Below are 25,287 nucleotides of genomic sequence, written 5' to 3'. Positions count from 1 at the left end.
AACCAGCATGGAGCCCAGGGAGTCCCAGGTCAGCTTCCTAAAAGTAAGTGATACTATACAATACTTCCTCTCTTCCTCAGAGTCATAGCCAAAAATCATATGAAACCAAGAGGAAATTACGTTCAACAGCAGGAAGGTTCCAAGTATCAGGTAGCAGCAAAAGCTGCTGAAAGCCAGTCCTGCCCCATCCCAGTCCAAACTGGCATAAACACCAGCCTCCGAATCTTGTGGCCGCTCACAGGGGAGTCTTCCAGCAACAAAAGGACAAAAGGACCTAACACTGCTGCTCCAGAGGGCATCACAACCATACCCTGAAGGAAGAAGGTGCAGACTCTTCACAAGAGCTACTAATCTGACCCCTCCACACCGGAAAGAGTGGGGAGGAAAAGGAAATGAAAGCAAGTGACTCGAGGTTCTGGATTTCATATGCAAGAATAGCCAGCAACAGGTGCAGCGTTCTGGTGAAATTAAGCCTCTCACATGCCTTTTGCCTCTGCAGCACAAAGAGCCAAGCCCAGAAACCTAACATTAGCAGTGATGTCAGAAGTGCAAATCATCATCATTTTCTCACCAGTAGCAATTTAAAAAAAAAAAATTACCACACAGACCACAGAATATGTCTCTCTGCTGACACGTGAGTTCTTTCACATAGCCCTCTACCCCAGTTTACTCCAAAATAATTTAAATGTTGATCATACTAAAATTTTTTTCATGCCTAGTGACTAGCATGGCATCTGGTATATAGTAGGTGGGTAACATATACTTACCAAATGAATGAATGAAACAAGCAACCAGTTAAATAAAAAGTTGTCTCCACAAATAAAGATAAATTCTTACCCTCAGAGTAGTATGCCAATGAGTTTTTTCCCCATTTCCTCAGAGAACAGAAAGTTGGAATCGAGAGCCAAGAGCAAGAGCTATCACTAAGAACAGATCAGGACTTGTCAACCATCCATCTCCTGGTTGATACCAAGAAGGCCTGTCGGCCACCCCTTGGCATTAAACAGACCTACACACAAGCAATCTCATTTGGAGGAGAACAAATAGGGAAAACAGTCATAATTATTTGAGCAATTCGGCCTTTAGATTTTCCCTTCTTCCAACATGCCATGTCATATAGCATTTTCCACCTGCCATTACTACAAAATATACAAAATAAACTTTGTTGTGTAATCTTTCTAATAAGATAAAAGTAACCCACCGGTAATATGTTACAGAAAATGTGCTAAATGTGACATGTATGAGATAAATAGGAGTGTGGATGAGATATAGTAGAGATGAAGCACTACAGACACAGTGGTGAACAAGAAAATCTTGGTCCCTGCCTTTGCGGAGATCACAGCCTGGGGGACTTATCAACAACCAAGTCAACAAAGCAATTGGTATTGTGCCTAGCATGCTAAAACAAGCAACAGGATGAGTGGTAGGAGAAAAACAGGCTGAAAACTACTTTCAGACAGGCAGTCAGGACAGGCATCTCCAAAGAGATGCAATTAATCCAGTGCCCAATTCCAGAAAGAATAGGAGGGTCTAGTCAAAAGCTGACGAGCAAGTATTCCAGGCAGAGGAAAGAACCTATAAAGAGGCTGTACCCAGAGCTGCAAACTGGCCATGGATGGGGCCATGGGCAGTGAGAGAGGAGGTGCATCATAAATATGGAAATGGCATCTTACCACATGATTCACCCAAGATGCCTTTGAAATTACACACACTTTCCCTTGGCTGGGAATCTTTCTCCAGCCAAGGAGAAACTCTCCTCTGCCACCTCACAGGTTCCTCCTCTGGAAAACATCCCCTTATCCTCCAGGGAAAAGCAAAGATGCCAGGACTTAATCCCTCCTGACTGTGGTCCCATGGCACCTAATGTGTGACATTATTATACCTCTTACCACACTGTGCTGAATCAGTGTGTTCGAGGACCCATAAAGCAGGGATCTTGCCTTATTTGCCTTTGTTTCCCAGCAGTCCATAAGGAACTTGGTCCCAACAGATAAGAAATGAAGTGAATGAATGAACAAACCAAAAGAGGAATGAACAAATAAATGAATGCAGGAGCACCACCAGCATTAATTCATTACCCAATGTTGGAAATTTGGAGCATCATCATGGATACAGTTCACAACCCTATAGTGTTGGGGGCAGCATGATTTTTATCCCCCCATGACTGTCATACAACAAACACTTTTGGGCAAATCTTGCATCACAGAATAGAGATGGAATAATTTTCACAGAGTATCATTAGACACTGGCACTAATTCAAGCACACTCATAAGCATGCTTCAAGTGCCAGGCCCTGCATGAGGCTGTGAGGTCAGCAGTGGCCCTATCCATGAAGATCTACAATGCCAGTAAGCAGAGCAAATCATACTTCTGAAACGCTGTTAATGACGGACACTGTAAGGTTCTTTACATGTAACTAACTTCTTTCATAATATTAAGAGAGAAGAAAATTTTAATTCCAAGATCACCCAGAGGAGAAAATAATTTAGAATCTGTTGCTCAGTAATATTCACACTAATCCTTGGCTCACTGAGTCATCCCTGGCTTCCTGTCTACAACGACTGGGCAGAAATTCAAGCAACCATAACATTCTAAACAAGGGTTCATTACCTGCCTGTGACTCTTTGTCGTCTCCATGTATAGAATCAGATGTCACTTCCATTTCTCGTTGATTCAGCACATCCTTCAAAGGTGGTTAAGATTCATAAACCGACCATGCATATTTTCTGAAGTCACAAAGATATATGGACCCCCTCCGCTAGAGACTGTGCTTTGATGGAGTGAAATTGAAAAGCAGAAGCAAACAGCATGGGAACTGTGGAGAAATGAGTCCCTCCCCAACTGCCCAGACCAGAATGGTCACATTCCTGACTCTGTGCACAGCCCAATCCCAGTCTACTCCATCTAAGCCTCTGCCAGGCTGTGGAGCCTGTGGCCTTAAAATCCACAGGTGTGACAGCACTTACCTGCCTAGGAACAGCAAGGTAAGGTATGCATTTCTACAAACATCACCATTCAAAATGCTCAAAATACACAGGAGCCGAGCACTTCCTCAACTGTCCTTAGGTTTTCCATAAATTAGATCATTAGGTTGTACACCTAAAACTAGTAGGATGTTATATATCAATTATATCTCAAAAAAAAGAGTATATCAAGAATATTTAATAGTTGAACTGTATAGTAACTATTAAACTTGTAAATGTCCCTTGATAATTTTTATAGTTGTTTTATATTGAAACTAATGAAATAAATATTTCTATTTATTATAAAAAATAACTTTTAATAATTCTGTTTATTTTGAATTGTCTTTTATTCCTTTTCCCCATGAGTAAAAATATGTTCAACCCATTGAAGAGAGAATATGAGCATTCTTTGGTATACCAAATGTTTATATCTCATGATAATGATATAGATTAGAGTTTTTATTCTTTATTCTTATCACCGCCCCCCCTACTTTTTTTTAATCCCCACTGTCCCCTTTGGCAGCGTGGTACACCAGACCAATGTTTTTAAATGCATAAAATAAAGCAGATGGCATTATAAAGGAAAACCAATTATATTGAAATTCACTTACAAAATAGTAAAAAGACCTGTGACAGAGTAATCTTTATTTTTTATGATTACATTCAAAGTCATGATCCAACAGTTGGGTCCATACATGTTGTGCAGGGATGATGAGCCAGATGATTTTTCAGCCGTAATGTGAAGTGAAAATGGCTGTGATTTTTGTTGGTATTACAGCCAAAGTTACTACCAATCCTGTGTTTTATGATCTATGCTTGTAATAAAAGGAGATGCAAATTTTTGTTAGGAGTTAGCGAAATAGCTAATTGTTTTTCCTGTCCAAGTTCATGGACCCCTTGCATTGTAATAACCCGTGATGAAGCTGATGGTTTAAGATGTACATTTATATTCTTAGAGCTTTGGCAACAACAGCAGTATGTCATGAAGAATATTTTTATAGACAACAATTTGAAATGGAAATAAATTTCAAAAGAAAATTCTATTTCAAAAGGATCACCACAGTAAGTTTAGTTAACAGCCATCAACACACATAGTTAGAATTTTTTTTCTTCTGATGAGAACTTTAAGACCTACTCTCTTAGTAACATTCAAATATGCAATACGGTATTGTCAACTATAGTCACCATGCTATATATTAATCCTCAAGACTTACTTATCTTAAAATTGGAAGTTTGAACTTTTTGATTACCTCCACCCATCCCCGCCCAATCCTACTCCTTGCCTTTGGCAACCACTGATCTTTTCTTTGTATCTATGAGTTTGGGTTTGTTTGGGTTTTTTTAGATTACACATATAAATGAGATCATACAGTATTTGGCCTTTGTCTGGTATCTTTGTCTGACTTATTCCACTTAACAAAATGCCCTCAATGTTCATACACATTGTTGCGAATTTTTGCATGATTTCCTTCTTCTATGGCTAAATAAGATTCCAGTGTGTATGTGCATGTGTGTACATCTTCTTTATCTATTCATCCACTGACAGAAACTTAGGTTGTTTCCATGTCTTTAATGACATCAAGCACTTTTTTGACATATTCTTAATAATGATGAAGCTTGGGCAGCCCTGGTGGCTCAGCGGTTTAGCGCCGCCTTCAGCCCAGGGCCTGATTCTGGAGACCTGGGATCGAGTCCCGCGTCGGGCTCCCTGCATGGAGCCTGCTTCTCCCTGTGCCCCTCTCTCTCTCTCTCTCTCTCTCTCTCTGTGTGTGTGTGTGTCTCTCATGAATAAATAAATAAAACCCTTTAAAAAAAATAATGATGAAACTTCTCTAACTTCTTTCCAGAAAGATACATCTTTGAGCCAATGAGCCCCTGGGATTTGTAAAATGATGATATGAGCCAGACAAGGTTACAAAATATATTACACTCTTTTCTACCAGATGTTTCCATAGTTACAACCTATCAACTGAAGATTCACCCCATCTCATCTCTGTAACAGCTCTGTGAATATATGCACATACTCCCTGGAGGAGTAACAGAGTAATCATTAACATCTTACTATGAGTTTCTTTAATCAGCCAACCATTAATATCCACCTCACCAATTAAAAAAAAAAAAAGGGAGCTCCGGCAAGAAAGGAGAGTCCAGGCCTGGATGGAGTTAGAAGGTCAGTGAACAGCATTCAAAGGCTGGGTCACCAGAAAAAAGTTCAGAGAAGGTACAAAAATCAAATTTTGCAGAACCTCAATGACAGCCAGCAGGCCCCAGCTGTGTGATGAGAACTGCTCTGGAAGATTAAATACCACAGGTTTTCTCTCACACAAATTAAGACAGTTTGGGGCCAGTTCAGTTCGGCAGCTCCAGTTATATTCAGTAACTTTCTCACTCTTTCTCACCAAAAGGAAAACAAACAAGATAGAAAAGATGCTCCCAACCTTGCTCTCTTCTTCTTCCCACTTCCCTTCTGCCTACTCCTCTCCCGTTTTCTGCTGACACTCAGGACTTGTGAGCCCAAGGTCTGCCTGCTTTAATTCACAGGCAGGAGTCACATCTCTTTCAGCATATTAACAAAACCCCCTCAACCTCACACAGTAAATATAAACCTAAAGTTTTTCTATAAGTTCAGATGCCCCACCATTCCCACCAGAACATTTGCTGGAAATCTGTGTAAGCATTTCTTGCCAGGTACCTAGCCAGTAGAAAACCATCAACCACCAAATGAGATCTGAAGGAAAGTGAGCAAAAAGTTCTCCCTCAATGTCCCAGGTAGCCGAAGCATACTGAGTTTGGGACTGCTACTTAATCTTAAGAAAGTCATTTCCTTCCTCCTTGACTCCGTTTCCTCAATTACCAGGCAACAGAAGTGGAGAAGATGATCCCCTAAAACATCTTTCAGGGACGCCTGAGTGGCTCAGTATTTGAATATCTGCCTTCGGCTCAAGGCATGATCCCAGGGTCCTGGGATCAAGTCCCACAGCAGGCTCCCCATGGGGAGTCTACTTTTCCCTCTGCCTATGTCTCTGCCTCTCTGTCCTCTCATGAATAAATAAACAACATCTAAAAAAAAAAAAATCTAGCCCTAAAATTCTGTGAAGGTCCATGTTGCCACAATAAGCCATCCATGGTGATACATGAGAGAGAAGAGCAGAAGGCCATTTATTACCAAAAACGAAGTTTATAAGTCAGGAAATGCTGGGAAGAGACCATTTCAGCTTGAAGGTCTGCTTGCTTCTAGGGCTCACTCAAAATGTTCAGTTCCTTACATTTGTATTTCATTACAAGCACAACATGTGAAATGTCTAAGAGAAAATATTCCCATAATCACTAGCAGTACAGAAAGTATGTGGCTGTAATGTGAGGAGAAGCTTGTCTCAGAATAACTGGGACATTTACAATTCACATGCACAATAAATGATTGTTAAAAGTTTGTCCCGCCGCAGCATAAGGAAGGTATACAAAACATTACAATAACCATACCTAAACTGCGGCTAGAAACCGGTGCTGAGAAAAGACAACTACCAAAAAAATTTAGGGGACCATATTATTCACAGAGGCTTATGTGACTGCCAAAGAAATGATATTGTGCAGAATTTTCTACACTGTCAGTAAGATTTTTCAGCAAAATGATCTCCAAAGTAAATATCTCATTACATGAGATTTTTCTATCTCAATTTTTATCGAAGTGATAGATACATACAGTTGGTCTTTTTTTTTAATCAAATAGGATTATAATAAAATCCAGCAAACTGCCTCAGTCCTTCTTTCAAGGGCCTACCCCCTTCCATCTGTTAGCTATTTGTTCTGACATTTATGCATTTCTAAATATTGTACTTAGACTGCTATTTTCTGATTCTAAGTCAGACATTACTTACAAAATATTTGTTATGGTAATTCAAGATTTATCTCTGCTATATCTACTCTTACAGTCTCTATCCAGTTTTTTATTTCTGGTATCATACAATTTCCAAGATTCCTTTCTTATTCTCAGAATCTGATTTTTTATAGCATTCATTTGTTTCAAAGATGCAATTATTGGGGATCCCTGGGTGGCTCAGCAGTTTAGCGCCTGCCTTTGGCCTGGGGCGTGATCCTGGAGTCCTGGGATCAAGTCCCATATGGGGCTCTCTGCATGGGACCTGCTTCTCCCTCTGCCTGCGTCTCTGCCCGCCTGCCCCCTCCATGAATAAATAAATAAATAAAATCTTTTTAAAAATGCAATTATTTTCCCATTTCTCTGAGGATATTTGTTATATTTTATATCATTTCCCGCTCTTTCCCCTAAGTTTCTTTTTCCTGTTGGCTTGAGTAATGGAAGCTTTCCTCAAACCTCTGACTCCTGGCAGCACCTCACATTTCAAAATGAGACAGTCAAATGCTCAAGTTTTATATACTTGGGTGTCACCTGGCAACTGTGGACTCAAGTAGGTAATCAAATTCCATCCTATAACTATACTATCCTCCCAATAAAGGCATCCTCTGACTTGAGGCTGGTATAGCTTCAGGACGTCTGGGATTTCCCAGTCTTGGTGTCCCTTCATCTTCTTGGTGTCAAACCAGAACCTCGCCATTCTCCCTGGGCCAGGGATCCCAAGACAAGAGTTCAGTTTCTCCAGAGAATATACAAATCCATATTCTCCTATGCAGGTAGGGAAGAAGAGAAAAGATCTGGAAGTCAAGGCACACTGTTTACAGATCTGAACCGAACTGCTAGTTTTTAGCCCCAATAAACTCCCATTTCCCCCTAACCCAACCTCAGGTAGTACTAGTTACTCCGAATTAGGGGGCTTACGATGTATGAAGGGTGCAACAGAAAGCCGCCTGTCACCACCCTTTGCCCTGGACCCCTCAGTAGTTACCACTCTGCTATCATCTTCCAACATGCCTTGCCCATTCAAAGCCACTTTGTCTCTACCTCACTTTGACCATATTTGTTTATTCCTCTTTTTTGTTATTTTGCTGTAATTATAGTGTCATTACAGCAGCAAGCAGTGACAAACACATATCCACTCTTCCACTTTTAACTACAAGTTCTGTTCTCTTCAATTTATTCTTAGGAAGAGTCCGAAAATGGTCTCATTACTATAAGCCAGGCACTGGTTTCACATGGTGATAGTGTGCACGCAAGACTTGATTCTCACAGTCTCAAATTTCAGAAGACAATCTTGCTGAATATCTTATGATCAAAACCAGACTTTGCACAATAATATTCATAACATAAGATGTAACTGTCAGCTAAATTATTCTTTTCATGATTAGGTCCAACTTGGAATTTGAATTTAATATTTATAATATGATTCAATCATTTCATATAGCGCAAAATTTTATACATAAAGCATCAAATTAAATTTTTTTCCTTTATCTTTAAATGTGATATTTTACTGTACATTCAGTAATTCAATCCAGCCAAATTACAGCTATTTGGGGACCTCAATTCACTTTACACTCTGAAAATACTAAAATACATTAAAACTTTATTTGAAAATTCAAATAAGGGTAGCCCTGGTGGCTCAGTGGTTTAGTGCCACCTTCAGCCCAGGGCCTGATCCTGGAGACCCAGGATCCAGTCCCACATCAGGCTCCCTGCATGGAGCCTGCTTCTCCCTCTGCCTGTGCCTCTGCCTCTCTCTTTCTCTCTCTCTCTCTCTCTCTCTCTCTCTCTCTCTCGAATAAATAAATAAAGTCCTTTAAAAAAAACACACACAGAAAAATTCCCATCTGGGCTGAAAGGGAACATGCATGTTTTTAATAGTAACATTATGAAATACAGAAATAATTTTTCAAGACCTTCTTTTGAACCAGAAAGAACTTCACAGCTAAATGCCAATATTTCCCACAAAACCCAGTGAAACTGACTATGGGGACCTAAGGAGAATGGAAACTTCTCAGGTGAAGAAAGAAAAAGTTTGCCAGCAAATTCATAAAATTTCTAACTTTTGCCCAAATTACTTGGTTTGCAGCACCTGGGTGGCTCAGTCAGTTAAGCTACCAACTCTTGGTTTCAGCTCAGATCATGATCTCTGGTTCATGAGATGAGCCCTGTGTCCAGCTCCATACTCAATGCAGAGTTGGCTTGAGATTCTCTCTCCCTCTACCCCTCCCCCTGCTAGGTCTCAGTCTCTCTTCTCTTCTCTCTCTCTCTCTCCCCCTCCCCAATAAAGAAATAAATCTTTTCTTAAAAATTACTTGGTTTTGAAGCTCACATACAGCTTGTTTGATTAAGTCCCTGGAAGTCCTAGAAGCCTTATTTTGCTCATATTGTGATATATCTTTAATGTATCACTAAAAGACAGAAAGCAAGAAATGCAATAAGGTCCTTCATTTTCTTAAATCTTTATATTCTGATTTAGTTGAAGTAAAAAAATAAAGGTAAATACTATTAGTAACTTCAAACATTAAAGCCAAATGAACATTAATGCTGTGCTCCATAGATTCTGATCCAGGAATACTTAGCAGTCCCTAACATTCAAAACAAAATATCCGAAAAATTTATTTCCTTGCTCTTTCCCACCATGTCATTAATTTGAGCTGTTCTGCTCTCATTCAAACAATAATAATTTTGTCAATTATAATAATCAATTGGTCTTAAGAGGAATAGCGATGAATGATGTTAAAATATTTACAAACAATATTTATGGCATTTAATCCACAATTTACCTTGTGGTCATGATCATTTAATAGCCTAGGAAAGGAAGTATAATCAATCCAATCACCAAATTTAAGAATTACCAAGTTTCCTGCATAACTACAAATCTCTTTTTGTTAATCAGACCTTGAATCTCTAGGCAAATCAAAATAGTGCCACTCTCTACATTTAAACAGAATGTGCCTGGGACGCCTGGGTGGCTTAGTGGTTGAGCATCTGCCTTTGGCTCAGGGCACGATCTTAGAGTTCCAGGATCGAGTCCTGCATTGGGCTCCTCACGGGGAGCCTGCTTCTCCCTCTGCCTATGTCTCTGCCTCTGTCTCTCATGAATAAGTAAATAAAAATAAACAGAATGTGTCTTCTTTTTTTTTTTTAATTTTTATTTATTTATGATAGTCACACAGAATGAGAGAGAGAGAGGCAGAGACACAGGCAGAGGGAGAAGCAGGCTCCATGCACCAGGAGCCCAACGTGGGATTCGATCCCGGGTCTCCAGGATCGCGCCCTGGGCCAAAGGCAGGCGCCAAACTGCTGCGCCACCCAGGGATCCCCAGAATGTGTCTTCTAAAAAAGTCAAAATCTAATCCTCCCCGTACATATTCTATGACTTAAGCCTAAAGTGTTCTATTTGGTAATCCTTGATACACATATCCTGTCCCTACATGTCAAACACTGTTCAATGGCGGTGACATGAAATGGTTCACAAAGTCCTTTAACTTTTTCTTCAACACTCTGCTCACCAAAGTATCAGTCTCATTTAACAGGTCCCCGAATGGAAAACATTTTTAAGTCAGTTTCTTTAATTCCCAATACCTACTAAGGAAAGACAGAAGCCCTAGATGGTAAGTCACAAGGGTGAGTTAACTGGTTGAAATAAATCCCTGGCCCACAGAGTCACCTGCAGGACCACTGTGAAAGGCCACTCACAAACTTTTGGGAATCAGCTGATAAAGGTGCCCTGATGAGAGATGGTAAATCAGTGAACACACTCAATGGACGCTCACTAACATAAGACATACTGTGGGGAGTCATAAAGACTTTGCCACACAAACATCCAGACAACTAAAGTCTTTACTTAACACACGGAAACAGCCAAACCCCAAACAAAGCCATACATGCTAAGCAACAGAAACCAGGTTCCACTCTTAAAAACTATATAGCTTTTTAGATTTTCTTATAACAAAATAACTTTGGACTAATTAGCTATAGTTAGTATTTGCTTGGAGTTAAAGACTAGGCACTGAGAAGCACTGCAGGGTAGTGACGGAGAGTGTGGCACAGCTATGCAGATTTAAATTCTAGCCCTGGCACTCACTACCTGTGCTAGACTGGGTAATGTCCTTAGCTACTCTCTGCCTTGGTTTCCTGTCTGTGACATGGGGATGGTAATAGAAGTGCCACTTTCATAGGGAGAATTAAATGAATTCATATGTGTATGTATATATGTATATATGCATATATGTGTGTACAAACACACATACACATATATGGATATGTAAGGAAGGTGTGGGATGTGTGTATAAATAATATTAAAACAGGGGCACCTGGGTGGCTCAGTAGGTTAAGCAGCTGCCATTGGTTCAGGCCATGATCCCAGGGTCCTGGGATTGAGCCCCATATAAGGCTCCCTGCTGGACGGGCAGCCTGCTTCTCCCTCTCCAATGCTTGTACTCTCCCACTCTCTCCCTCTCTCTCTCAAATAAGTAAATAAAAATCTAAAAAAAAAAATAGTAAGGGCATACATAGTAAGCATGCAAAAACCTATTCAAGCTACTTTTGTTACTATAATGCTTCTTACACACCAAATTACTTCATGTAGTGTTCAGGTTAGAGCTAAGCAAACACTAAACATGTACAAATGTATTTAACAGGATGAGTTAGAGATTATTTAAAATTGTCAGTGGATTCCCAACACTTGTGCCCATATGGCCACTGATGAACAATCAGCTTATCTGAGTGATTTCCACAGTACCTGCCCCCCTCGCCCACTCCAGAAAGAGCCCATAAGAGAATCTGGTACATAAAGCACAAATAGAATCTCAGAGTTGGAAAAGTAGTTAACAGAGTTTAAACAGCAGACTCGGGTAAATGTTCCCAGTATTAAATGAGGCTTATGTGAATTCATCATCAGCCCGAATTATAACATTTTACACCATGACTGAGAGGAAGGGGTGGAAAACAGAGAGAGTGGCACTAATTTCTCTGATTAATGTTTTTGCATTAATTTGTTTTGATCAATGCCTGTACCTCTCTAAGCCTTCCTATGAGAAACTGTCCTTTGCTCCTGAATGCCCCTCCTTGCCTGGGTTTATATCCTTCCTCGATCTCCTGCTGCACCCTCCCCGCAACTCCTGACCCTATGAAACCCAACCACAATGTCAAACTGTGTCTGCCTGAGCATCAGGCATGTGCCAGCAAATCAGAGGCTGGCATGGGTCAAAGTCCATGCAGCCAGACCAGGTGACTTGGCCAAAGAGATGTAGTGGCTATCTCCCCCAACAACCTGTAGAGAGTCAAGAGCAAATGATGCAAGGGGAAAGGATGGCCAAGAATGAAAGCAGGAAATAACAGTAATAATGACAAGGACAAAAGAGCCTCTATCTGTGCTAGCCCATTGCAGCAACTCTGCAGATCCATTCAAATGTAGCAGAACCATTAAGTTTCTTCACCTTAGTGCCCAGAGGTTACATTTTTTTAAAACTGACTTTAAATAACTTGAGTCCAAAAACTGATGATAGATACAATGTCTCCAATAAATCTTACATAAAATTCTACAGGAAGCCCTACAAGACTCCCTTACTCACAGAAAGGATGAAGACAAGAGGTAGGGGCACAAAGATATTAGTAAACCAAATTACTCTTGGGGAGCAATAACCTAAATCCCCAGTCCAAGTAAACGTCTCATAAATAATTTAAAGCATTTAAGCAACCAATGTTTAAATGTCAAGGTCTCTGGCAAAAGGGAACATGAAAGTACAGAAACCCTGCACTGCATTTGGACATGCCCCAAAATAGCATTCCCTAGGGAAAGGCCTGATCAATGGACCTTTCACCTTGGGCCATGATGTTTAAAGGCTAAGATACATGTGGCTCAACTCAGAAAAATATGGAAGATTAATTTTTAAAAGCCCAATTAAGTATTATAAAAATTTACTTTAATTCAAACAAATTTTAAACAAATTTGTTTTCTATTCTTTTCCAGACATTGAAAGAATTATACAAAGCAACGCTGTATTTCATGCTATCTTCTAAATAAACATAAAGGAGTAAGAAAGAATAGAATACAAGGAAGAAAGATTTTTCCTTACTAAACCAGGAGCGACAGAGAAGTCCAGAGCACTGTATCATTACCAGATTATTGTGCAGGCTCGTAATAGCTGCCAAGTATTTTCAGTATATATTACAAAGTATTAAAAAATACTAAAAGCAGAGTATCTAAGCCAAAAATGAAACTCAGAAAAGAGATAATAAGTCAGACAATGGTAAAACATAAGGACTTGAGGTTTGTCAAAAAAAAAAAAAAAATCCCATCTGGAAGCTATTTCCAGGAAAAGAAAGGAGAGAATAAAATCCAGAAAGAAAGCTTCTATTAAGAATTAAAAACCGTGAGAGTAGAAATACATACACAACAACAGGGGCAAGTTCCATGAGATATAATCAAGTAGCAAAGAATTTCTTGAAGGGAAGTCTGAGGACCACATTTTTAAAATTAATTTATGAAAACAAAGACAAGAGTAGGTATTACACTCATAACAGTCTGATAACTGACTGAGATACCAGGATCATTTAAAGTTGTTGCTGATTTAAGGCAAATCACTGGATAATTTCCTCCCATCTCTATTTTCAAAAATGATTTTATAAATTTGTACTTGGCTTATCCAATAAAGGATGCCACTTGCCAACGGACTGTTAGTCTAGGCATCACGTAGAGCTGAGGAGATAGCTTTCTCCCTATCATTCATGGTCCCATTATGACGTTCCAGAGAAAAAAAGGGTTTTCAGGGCCTCAAGGCCATGGGGGAAAAAACTGTATTTCACATTAGTAAATGTCGTGTGAAACATTTATGGATAGGGGCGCCTGGCTGGCTCAGTCAGTAGAGCATGCAACTCTTGATCTCAGGGTGGTAAGTTCAAGTCCCATGCTGAGTGCGAAGCCCACTTTTAAAAAATTTATTTAAAAAAATTAAAAATAAAAATTTATGAGTCATATCAATCTTGTAACGACCATTTTCCTCTCTGCATTGCCTAATACAACATTCTGAGACAAATTTGCATCCAGTGTTTAACAATGGGACATTGTTTTATATTAAAACAAGTAGAACTCTAACTCCCTTTGGCCTTATCTAACTAATCAACTCTTTCTTCCCCTCTTTGTATTTCGACTGATTTTTTTTTTCCAAATTCTACTCCTTATGTGACTTTCTGTAGGATTCTGGAATAAGATGGGGTGTAATCTTTTAAATACTGTGAAAAACTTTTAAGACTTGATGAATAACTCAAGTATCCTCATATATGAAACAGAAAAATTACATCCGCCCCACAGAATTACTGTGAGGAAGAAATGAAATTATGTATTTGAAAAGTCCCAGCACATAAGCTTAGCTCTCAGGCTCCTGTAGAACGACTCCCAGGAATGACTTTGTCAATATAAAATTAATTTTCCTCGTGTGCTCTGGATTTAGCAAGCAACCAATTAGTTCACACACATTGCTAGTTTTTATGGTGTAACTAACTGGTTACAATTTTTAAAGGTTAATGTATATCCGATACTTCACATAAAAATCACTGACTCTGGCTAAGACTCCTAGACCTATATATTATGTGAAGTAAAAGTTTAACAAATCATGTTGAATTTTAAGTAAGGGTCACGAAAATGAAGGTAACCCTAACAAAGGGATTGGTATACTAATATATTTACACAGACCTTCTAATTTCCGATGTTTTCTTTTAATATAACTGCATCTCCCAATCCAAATGACACACCAAGGAGCCCATTGTAACACAAACTACATGAATGAGAGCTAAGAGGTAAGTGCCAACCAGCCCCACTTATGGCCAAATAAGAATCAATATCGGCCTATGTGCTTTTTAAATACAGTGATAAAACAAGAGTAGCAGTGAAGGATGAAGTGCTTGGAGGAGACGGATCCTGAAATCCTTCAGCTGTCTCTTCTATCTGGGAGGAGGGAGTGTGCAGAGAACTGTCCTGACCAGGATAATAAGGACCCATGAGGCATGAATTCCTGAGATGAGTTTAAGCAGCTTAAGCGTGAGTGTGCCATAGTGTCCTCACCTGCCAAAGGCAGTCACAGCTACTCATTCCACAGGATCATCACAAAACAGTTCCAAGGATTCTAACACGGCAGATCCCTACTAATGTCAAGCAGCCATATTCAAGCCACCACACTCAAAATATAGCCAAGTGACAGCCCTACCTAACAGATAATGCTAAACTCACTACCTCTCTGATACCTCCTTCTGGAATGTCTGGTGACTGTTATGAGAACAGGAACATTAGTGTGGAATGAAGCCCTGACCAAGTAGGGTCAGAACTTCAGCCCAAGTAGGGTCAGAACTTCAGCCAGTTTCCCCATCCCTGACCTCTCCTATCACACCAAAAACCCCAACCTTCCCCACTCCACCCTACATTGTGCCCATGTCCTGAGCACAATCCCATAGGTCCTAGAACAGTGTGCCCTGACCTACTACCCCTGCTAGGCCTGGAGGAGGACCCATGAAGCTCAGGAAGGTGGGTCATCTACAGACAAGGGCAAGTCCCAAGACCCCCACTTCCTGCCCCTGCTGGGTGAACTTAAGAGGCATTTTATCAAGAAACAATGTTGTAAGGGTTCATTACATCCAATGGCCCTTTTAGTGCTGTATTGTCTTTCAGCTACCATTAAATGTGAAATCGGATTCTATAAGCCAACTACAATTCCAAAGTGCCAAACAAGCAAATTAGAACCTTTTTACAGCAGGGAAGTGTCCAGGCCTGGAGTCCTGGTCACCTCCTCCTGATCTCAGCAAGTCATTTGACCTCACTAAACCTCAGTTTCCAAGGATGGAAACAAAGAAGGAAGGGAGAAAAGAAGAAGGGATAATAAAATACCTTCTTCCTAGGTCTGTTGTGAACACTATAAAATTCGGTAGTGAGAGCATCTGGCACAGTGAAAACATTGAGAAAACAGTCCCCATCGCAGGTGCACAATCCCTGATTCACGATGCCAGCATCTGAAAAGTTCTGGAAACAAACAGTTTTGTCATAACCCATTTGGCAGCAAAACATGACCTGAACTGTCCTGAGGCTATTTATAACCTTGTTTGTGTCCCATTTACTATGAATATTCATACACTTTGCTACAGAAATATTAATATATTTAATTATAGGGCACTGTCCCAATCTCCCCCAGAGACACTGCATAATATGTGATATATGTACCAAAAGCTATCTGAAACCTTAAAAAAAAAAAAAAACAGTAATCCTGAAACACACCTGGTTCCAAGTGTTGGGGTAAGAGATTGAGCATGTATCATACATAACCCATCCTGAAACTGAAGGAGGTAGTGGTTTGCTGCCTCTACCCAAGTGCAGTCTTATGTGCTAGATTGCAACGACATTTCCCCAGACAAGTGGTCAGGATGTCTGAGTGCAGCAGTGGCTCTGCCCTGGGACTGGCTAAATCAGTATCCTGGTCTCAGCTGGCTAGGCATGGAGCTTAGAGGGGGGAAGAGCAGAAGGCTGAGTGAAGGGGGGAATGTGGAAACCTAGCCTGCTGTAGTATACTGTGCTTGCTCTCAGAGGACCCAAGCCATCAAGCACATTCTTATAACTTGTTCAGTCACTTTTTTTCTAGATTTTCAAAGTGAATCTAGTTTTCATTCCTAACACTGGCTCCCTCGAGTCTGGGCAAACTGCCACTGAATCACAAGAGCCACTCAAAGGGTTGTTTTTTTTTTTTAAGCTGTTGAAAACATTAAGCTAAATAAGTGAATATTGTCCAGCCTCCTTCACTGTGCCCTTAGCCATCCTTATCATCCATTAAAACGACACTCCATTCATGCCAAAAATATTCCGCTCTTAGTAGATTAAACATATAGCATGTACACTATAAATGATAAATATGGGTATTAATGAAGCAGCAGCGTGGGGAAAGTGGAAAACTAAGAAATAAATCAAATTACTGCTTCTCTTTATAGTATCACCCTAAGCCCTAGACTACAGGGGTCCTGCCTGCAACACTGCCTTTTCCAAGACTCTGACTGTGGTCCCCTCTTCTAGTCCCAACCATCCCTGGGGGATAGAGAGATCACAGGGCCAAGCAGATGAACACGTGCCCTGAAAGCCCATACAACCTCTTTCAAAACATACTCTAGGGACCCAGGCTCCCTGTAATCCCACCCAAATGAGCCCTGAGCTCCCTTTCCAAGGAGTTTGCTTCTCACACCACTGATTGCAAGTGGGATAGGAGGGAGACCACAGATGTTTGGCCAGGGTGACCACCAACTTGTATGCAAAGCTTTCCTCAGTGCAGAATGAAGCCCACATGGGAAAACACAGGATAAAGTCCACACCAACTCTCCCTGCCATCAGGTTCCAGCACAGAACTCTGAGGACTTGGAGAATTCTAAATTTGAACCTGGCTCACCAAGTTGTTAAAAAAGTATACTTAGCATTATCCATTCTCCCCTTCTTTTTGGTATCAGAAAGCCAGCCCTCGCCCCTCTCCCCCAGTAGTTTGAGCTCAGCACAGGGCAGCCTCACCACAAAACACATTACCCAAGCTCCAATGCAGCCAAATGAGGCCACATGACTTAGTTGCAGCCAGTTGGATGGTAAGAGATTGCTAGGTCCCAGCCTTTACAAAGGAAATTGTTTTTTTTTTTCCATCTTCTCTTCCCTTTCTTTGGACTAGAACATGGACATAGTATTGAGGGGTCAGCCACAACAAAGAAGATGAGACCACACTGTGGAACAGCAAACCATGAGAAAGAAGGGACCAGGACCATTGAAAGGCCATTCAGACCAGAGCCACCAAAGCCACCCACCAACTCTGAACTGTAAGGTGAGAGAGAAATAAACTTTGATTTTATTTGAGTAATTGAATTTTTTCTTTGGTACAGAAGTGTAGCCTATCACTAATACATTTGCAAATGTTCTAAATTAAACTGATTAAAAATTAGATATGGGGAATGTATGCTTAGGCAAACCATGAGTCAACTACAGTGATCTCAGACAAGAGTACAGTACTAAGCCTTTGAAGAAGGGGGGAAAAAAGAAATAGGAAAAGAGATGAGGAAATATATATGGGTACAGAGTTATTTTTTTTAATCCTACCAGAAAATTTGTATGGTACACAAACAAGAAAAAGTAAATGAGTTCCATATGAAAAATAACCATAGCATCTAAAAGCATATAAAATGACCTGAAAATAAATGTTCAGTCTATCATAGAATGTCTTATTAAATAGAAAAAAGAAAAATTTTAAAAGCAAAATTCTAGAAGCTCTTGGCTGGCTCAGTCAGTAGAACATGTGACTCTTGATCTCAGGGTCATGAGTTCAAGCTCCATGCTGGGCATAGAGCTTACTTAAAAATAACACTAACAACAACAATAATAATAAAGAGCTTTTGGGGAGGGGCAAGATGGCGGAAGAGCAGGGTCCCCAAATCACCTGTCCCCACCAAGTTACCTAGATAACCTTCAAACCATCCTGAAAATCTACGAATTCGGCCTGAGATGTAAAGAGAGACCAGCTGGAATGCTACAGTGAGAAGAGTTCGCGCTTCTATCAAGGTAGGAAGACGGGGAAAAAGAAATAAAGGAACAAAAGGCCTCCGAGGGGGAGGGGCCCCGCGAGGAGCCGGGCTGAGGCCGGGGCGAGTGTCCCCAGGACAGGAGAGCCCCGTCCCGGAGGAGCAGGAGCTGCACCAACCTTCCCGGGCGGGCGGAAAGGGGCTCGCAGGGAGTTGGAGCAGGACCCAGGAGGGCGGGGATGCCCTCGGGCTCCCGGGGACACTAACAGGCACCTGCGCCCCGGGAGAGTGCGCCGAGCTCCCTAAGGGCTGCAGCGCGCACGGAGGGACCGACCGGAGCAGCTCGGAGGGGCTCGGGCAGCGGCTCCGCGGAGGGGGCTGCGGGGCGGGAGCGCGAATCCCACAGCGCAGGCCCCGGAGCACAGGGCGCCGGGACACAGCCCAGGATCCGGCCTCCCCGGGACAGGCAGAGGCCGGGAGGGCCCAGGACAGCAAGGACGCTCCTGCCCCGAGCTGAGCAGATCAGCGGCCCCGCCCCGGAGCCTCCAGGCCCTGCGGACGGAGAGCCGAGAGCCCGAGCCCCGTAGTTCCTGCGGAGGCTGAATCCAGGCTTCCAGAGTTGCCATAGCAACTGCGGCTGTTCCTCCCTGGGTCCCACGGGGTAAACAACCCCCGCTGAGCCCTGCAGCAGGCAGGGGCAGAGCAGCTCCCCCAAGTGCTAACACCTGAAAACCAGCACAGCAGGCCCCTCCCCCAGAAGACCAGCTGGACGGACCAGTGATACTCCCCCGTGTTCCAATACAACTTGTTTTTGGCCACTCTGCACTGAGCAAAATGACTAGAAGGAAAACCTCACTTCAAAAGAAAGAATCAGAAACAGCCCTCTTTCCCACAGAGTTACAAAATCTGGATTACACTTCAATGTCAGAAAGCCAATTCAGAAGCACCATTATACAGCTACTGGTGGCTCTAGAAAAAAGCATTAAGGCCTCACGAGACTTCATGACTGCAGAATTTAGATCCAATCAGGCAGAAATTAAAAATCAATTGAATGAGATGCAATCCAAACTAGAAGTCCTAACGACGAGGGTTAACGAGGTGGAAGAACGAGTGAGTGACATAGAAGACAAGTTAATGGCAAAGAGGGAAACTGAGGAAAAAAGAGACAATCAATTAAGGGACCATGAAGACAGATTAAGGCAAATGAACGACACTCTGAGGAAGAAAAACCTACGTTTAATTGGGGTTCCCGAGGGCGCCGAAAGGGACAGAGGGCCAGAATATGTATTTGAACAAATCCTAGCTGAAAACTTTCCCAATCTGGGAAGGGAAACAGGCATTCAGATCCAGGAAATAGAGAGATCCCCCCCTAAAATCAATAAAAACCGTTCAACACCTCGACATCTAATAGTGAAGCTTGCAAATTCCAAAGATAAAGAGAAGATCCTTAAGGCAGCAAGAGACAAGAAGTCCCTGACTTTCATGGGGAGGAATATTAGGGTAACAGCAGACCTCTCCACAGAGACCTGGCAGGCCAGAAAGGGCTGGCAGGATATATTCAGGGTCCTAAATGAGAAGAACATGCAACCAAGAATACTTTATCCAGCAAGGCTCTCATTCAAAATGGAAGGAGAGATAAAGAGCTTCCAAGACAGGCAGGAACTGAAAGAATATGTGACCTCCAAACCAGCTCTGCAAGAAATTTTAAGGGGGACTCTTAAAACTCCCCTTTAAGAAGAAGTTCAAGTAACTCTGAACATGAATGGGCTTAATGACCCCATCAAAAGGCGCAGAGTTTCAGACTGGATAAAAAAACAGGACCCATCTATTTGCTGTCTACAAGAGACTCATTTTAGACAGAAGGACACCTACAACCTGAAAATAAAAGGTTGGAGAACCATTTACCATTCAAATGGTTCTCAAAATATACCCTAAAAACTACAGAACACTTCTGAAAGAAATTGAGGAAGACACAAAGAGATGGAAAAATATTCCATGCTCATGGATTGGCAGAATTAATATTGTGAAAATGTCAATGTTACCCAGGGCAATTTACACATATAATGCAATCCCTATCAAAATACCATGGACTTTCTTCAGAGACTTAGAACAAATTATTTTAAGATTTGTGTGGAATCAGAAAAGACCCCAAACAGCCAGGGGAATTTTAAAAAAAAGAAAACCATATCTGGGGGCATCACAATGCCAGATTTCAGGTTGTACTACAAAGCTGTGTTCATCAAGACAGTGTGGTACTGGCACAAAAACAGACATATAGATCAATGGAACAGAACAGAGAACCCAGAAGTGGACCCTGAACTTTATGCTCAACTAATATACGATAAAGGAGGAAAGACGATCCACTAGAAGAAAGACAGTCTCTTCAATAAATGGTGCTGGGAAAATTGGACATCCACATGCAGAAGAATGAAACTGGACCACTCTCTTGCACCATACACAAAGATAAACTCAAAATGGATGAAAGATCTAAATGTGAGACAAGATTCCATCAAAATCCCAGAGAAGAACTCAGGCAACACCCTTTTTGAACTTGGCCACAGTAACCGGAGAAGGACAAACAGTGTATGTTCTCATTCATTTGGGGAATATGAATAATAGTGAAAGGGAATATAAGGGAAGGGAGAAGAAATGTGTGAGAAATATCAGAAAGGGAGACAGAACATAAAGACTTCTAACTCTGGGAAATGAACTAGGGGTGGTGGAGGGGGAGGAGGGTGGGGGGTGGGGGTGAATGGGTGACGGGCACTGAGGGGTACACTTGACGGGATGAGCACTGGGTGTTATTCTGTATGTTGGTAAATTGAACACCAATAAAAATTAATTTATAAAAAAAAAAAATAATAATAATAATAATAATAAAGCAAAATCCAAGATCTACTTAGGAAAGAAAAACACAAATTTTGCTTATGTGATGTGATTAAAACTATTTTTACATGCTTATTTTAAAAGGTTGAAAAGAATACACTCACAATTATACTAAGAATTTGCATTATGTTGGTAATAACATTTATTGAGTGCTTCTATGTACCAAAGTGTTTTACATATATCAGTTTCTTTAATTTTTATAATAACACAAGGAAGTAGGTACTATTACTATCCTCAATTTATGGATAAGGAAACTGAAGCACAGAGCAGCGAAGCAATTTGCCCAAGTTCACAGAGCCAATAATAGGTGGCTATGTTTAGATTCAAAGCCACATCAACTAATACAACTCTGAACCACTGTTCAGAGCTGTATTATCAGCTACAAGAGAGTGCTAATAAAATTTTTAAATACTACAGGATTTTCTTACATTGCTTTTTAAATCTTATAAAATAATAACATCATGCTATACCTGATACCTAACCCAATTTAGATATAACATGCTTCTCCCAAATGCTGTCATAGAATTCCTTCTATAATCCCCAAAACAATATTGCTTGCAAGAATCCAAGTGTATACAATATTTGGGAAAGTCACAAGATCAGTACACACAGAACTGAAATTACAGCAACGAGGAAGAAAATAACAGAACACAACACTGCGCTAGCACCACTTCAACAATTAAGTCTTAAGAATTTGGTTCTCTGGGGCTTATAAACTGATCAGTATGAGGTCATCTAGTCCACAATCCTAACTTTACAAACAAATCAATTAATTGCGCAGATCGAGAGATTTATTCAAGGTTATTTGCAGAACCAAAAGCAGAACCAAACTCCTCTTTGAGACTAAGGTAAGATCTTCATTTTTATGGGCATGCAAGTTTTCTAGAATTTATTAACCAAAACAGTGATTTTATTTTTAAGTAATCCCTGTAACTAATGTCAAACTAATGCTCAAACTCACAACCCCGAGACTAAGAGTCACAGGCTCCACCACCGGAGCTAGTCAGGGGCCCCTCAACTGATGCAGTGATTGTAAATTATGTCCCAAAACCCATGAAGCCTGGGACGAGCTACCTACCACTCCTCCCATTCCCTAAAAACACTGCTTTATAGAAAGCTACATCTTGCCTGTCCACTCTAAAGAGAACAGCAATGCTTGTCACATTCCTAAAATGAGCCTCCATCTAAAACATGTTTCCAGAAGGACTTCTGAGACAAAAGAAAGTAAGAAAGAAAAGAAGGGAAGGGCGGGAGGAATGTAGGGAGGGGAGAGAGAAGGGAGGAGAAAGGGAGGAGAGTGGGAGGGTGAAAATCACATAACAAAGGGAATATTAGCATCCTTACTTTCAAGAACTCTATTCCTGGGCTCTTTTGGGATGCTTAACCTAAAGAAGGCTTCCAACTGCCGAATAAATAGGTATTCTCATGCCAAATAAATTAACATATTCTCAAAATAATGAACAAACCTGAAAAACAAAGTGCAGTTGACAACCTTGCAGTTACACCATCTACATTACATTGGCCTTAGCCTTCTGATTTCACATTTAACTACTGAAAACATCAAGCGGTCTGCCAACCAGCATTTAGGAAAACAGTCACAGGCTAGCATGGAGCTAATCAATCAGTACAAGAAAGAAACAATAAAGATCAAAATGATATTTGTCTACATTTGCTGAAAGCAATAAACAAACTCAACCTGTTTAGTCACTCAACATGTATTTATTGGGCATATACTATGTGCCTGGTACTTTTCTAGACACTAGTGACTGAACCAAGACAACACTACCCTCTGGAGTTCACATTCTAGTGGAAAGAGACAGACATCGGCAGGCCAACAAATAAACTGTCAAGTGTGCTAGTGGGTAATGAGCGCTATGGAACATAATAAAGCCAGGGAAAGTGGTGCAGAGTGCTGAAGGGAGGCTTTGTGGTTTTCACCCGTGGTCAGGTAGGTCATGGAGAGGAGGGAGTCACCCAGATGGTCACCCTAGGGATGAGTGCTCCAGGCAGGGGTCACCAGGGCAAATGCCCTGTACTGGGAGACCACTGGCTGTGAACAATGAGCAAAAGGGTAAGGGGAGGCGAAGTCAGGCAGGATCACTCAGGACCCTGTGAATCATGCAAGGTCTTTAGCTTTTATTGTGAGTAAATGGGAGGTCAGGGCAGAATTGTGAACCCAGGGTGACAGGATCTATTTCCATTTTAAAAAGGCTCACTCTGAAGCTACTAGAGACCAGCCTCGAGACAGCTTCGAGACCAGCTTCGGTGGGATAAAGGGGGGAACAGGGAGACCAGTAGGGAGGCCACTGGAGAAATTCAGGCAGGAATGATGGTGGCCCATCAGTAACTGTAAAGATGGTAGGTAATATGGGACAGGATTTGCTGACAGATTGGATATGGTTTCTAAGAGAAAGAAAAGACTACAAAGATGCCTCCCAAATGTTCAACCTGGACAAATGGGAGAATCAGATTGCCTGTAGATTGCCTTTAAAAGGGATAGGCAAGAGTGTGTAACCAGGTTTGCCTCATGGGGAGTGATCAGGAGTTCAGATTTGAAGAAACATGTGGAGATGTCAAGAGGACAACAGGAAATAGAAGTATACAATTTGGTGGGAGAGTGCTGGGCCAGAGCTAGAAATGTGAGTCCAGTGTCAGATGGTTTTTCAAACCAGGAGATAGAAGATGACAAAGGGAGTGAGGAGGACAAAGAGGAGGTCCAAGGACTACGTCTTCCAATGTTAGGAAGAAGAGTGAGCAAAGTAGAATGAGAGGCAAACCAGGAGAATGTGGGATATCCTAGAAGTCAAGTGTAGAAGGTAGTTCATGGAGGACAGAATGATTAACGGTGTTGATGCTACCAAGAGCTAAGTAAAATAAGGACTGAAAACTGACTCTTAGATTTAGCGATAGGGAAGTCTATAGCATCTTCAGGGGCACTTTTAATTGAATGGTAGGTACTATGCCTATTTAAAGTGGTTTTAAGGGATCCCTGGGTGGCGCAGTGGTTTGGCGCCTGCCTTTGGCCCAGGGCACAATCCTGGAGACCCAGGATCGAATCCCACATCAGGCTCCCGGTGCATGGAGCCTGCTTCCCCCTCTGCCTATGTCTCTGCCTCTCTCTCTCTCTCTCTCTCTCTCTCTCTCTCTCTCTCTCTGACAATCATAAAAAATAAATAAAATAAAATAAAAAATAAAAATAAAGTGGTTTTAAGAGGAATGAATGGAGAGGAATTGTAACCGTGGGCATATACAATTCTTGAGGAACTCCTTCATAAAGGACAACCAAAAAATGTGATAGCTGGATAGAGGGGTGCGATCAAAAGTACAGTTCTTTTAGAAGAGGAAACATAATACCTCATATGCCAATGGAAAGGATCCACTAGAGAGAGACATAATAGGGATGTAGAGGAGAGAGAGATGATGTCCTTGAGTAAATAAGATGTATGGTTGAGGTAGCCTTGGGAAGTTGCTAGTTGAGACAGATTGAGGATTCCTCTTCAGTTTGCTTCAATTTTCTTAGGACAAGAATAGGCAAACTCATTAGTTAAGCATCAGGATAGGGAAGAAGGGGTGAATGTTTCAGGAGAGAGGAAGTGTGAAATAATCATGTAGAACAGTGGTACAGTGATTGCCAAGCAGCCTTAAGGTCTCACATGTGATCATGAATTAAACTGAAGGCATCAGGGTTGTGTTTTTCTCCAGCCTCATTCCTCTGCATGGGGGCTGGTACAGAGTAAGTGAGGAGTCAGATTTAACCAGGGGTGGAGTTTGATACAGCTGTGATAAAGAAAGAACAGCAAGGAAAGCAAAGGAGTGATTGTAATTGTGATTGACCACGGAATCTCAGTAAAAAGCAAAAGGGGATATAAAGGGACGACCAACAGCACAATGGTGGTAGAAGCAATGGATTATAGACCCCACTGGATCAGAGATTGCTGGAGTTGTGATATAAGAGGAAGTGAGCCAGAAGTATATGACGCGGTGGGTAGCAAGTGTGACACTTAAAATTAATATTATGGAGGGGTCACAGTCATAAAA

At 41.3% G+C, this 25,287-nt stretch overlaps 1 protein-coding gene across 4 annotated transcripts in view; it reads right to left on the bottom strand.

Annotated features, from left to right (window-relative positions):
• UTRN (utrophin) overlaps positions 1-25,287 on the bottom strand; it is a 497,690-nt gene that overhangs the window by 449,291 nt on the left and 23,112 nt on the right. Inside the window, exon 1 of one of the 4 annotated variants that reach the window (XM_055311525.1) lies at positions 2,611-2,810. The exons of the other annotated variants lie outside the window; for them this stretch is intronic. Within the exon in view, the coding sequence (XP_055167500.1) occupies positions 2,611-2,662 (52 nt within the window). The 5' untranslated portion in view covers positions 2,663-2,810. Of the gene's footprint in view, positions 1-2,610; positions 2,811-25,287 lie in introns of those variants that run through there. 4 annotated transcript variants of the gene reach the window in all.

This window comes from Nyctereutes procyonoides, unplaced genomic scaffold (genome assembly GCF_905146905.1).
Source record: "Nyctereutes procyonoides isolate TBG_1078 unplaced genomic scaffold, NYPRO_anot_genome, whole genome shotgun sequence".
Taxonomy (NCBI): domain Eukaryota; kingdom Metazoa; phylum Chordata; class Mammalia; order Carnivora; family Canidae; genus Nyctereutes; species Nyctereutes procyonoides.
The sequence above is the reverse complement of the archived record's forward strand: the minus strand, read 5'-3'. Positions and strand labels throughout refer to the sequence as shown.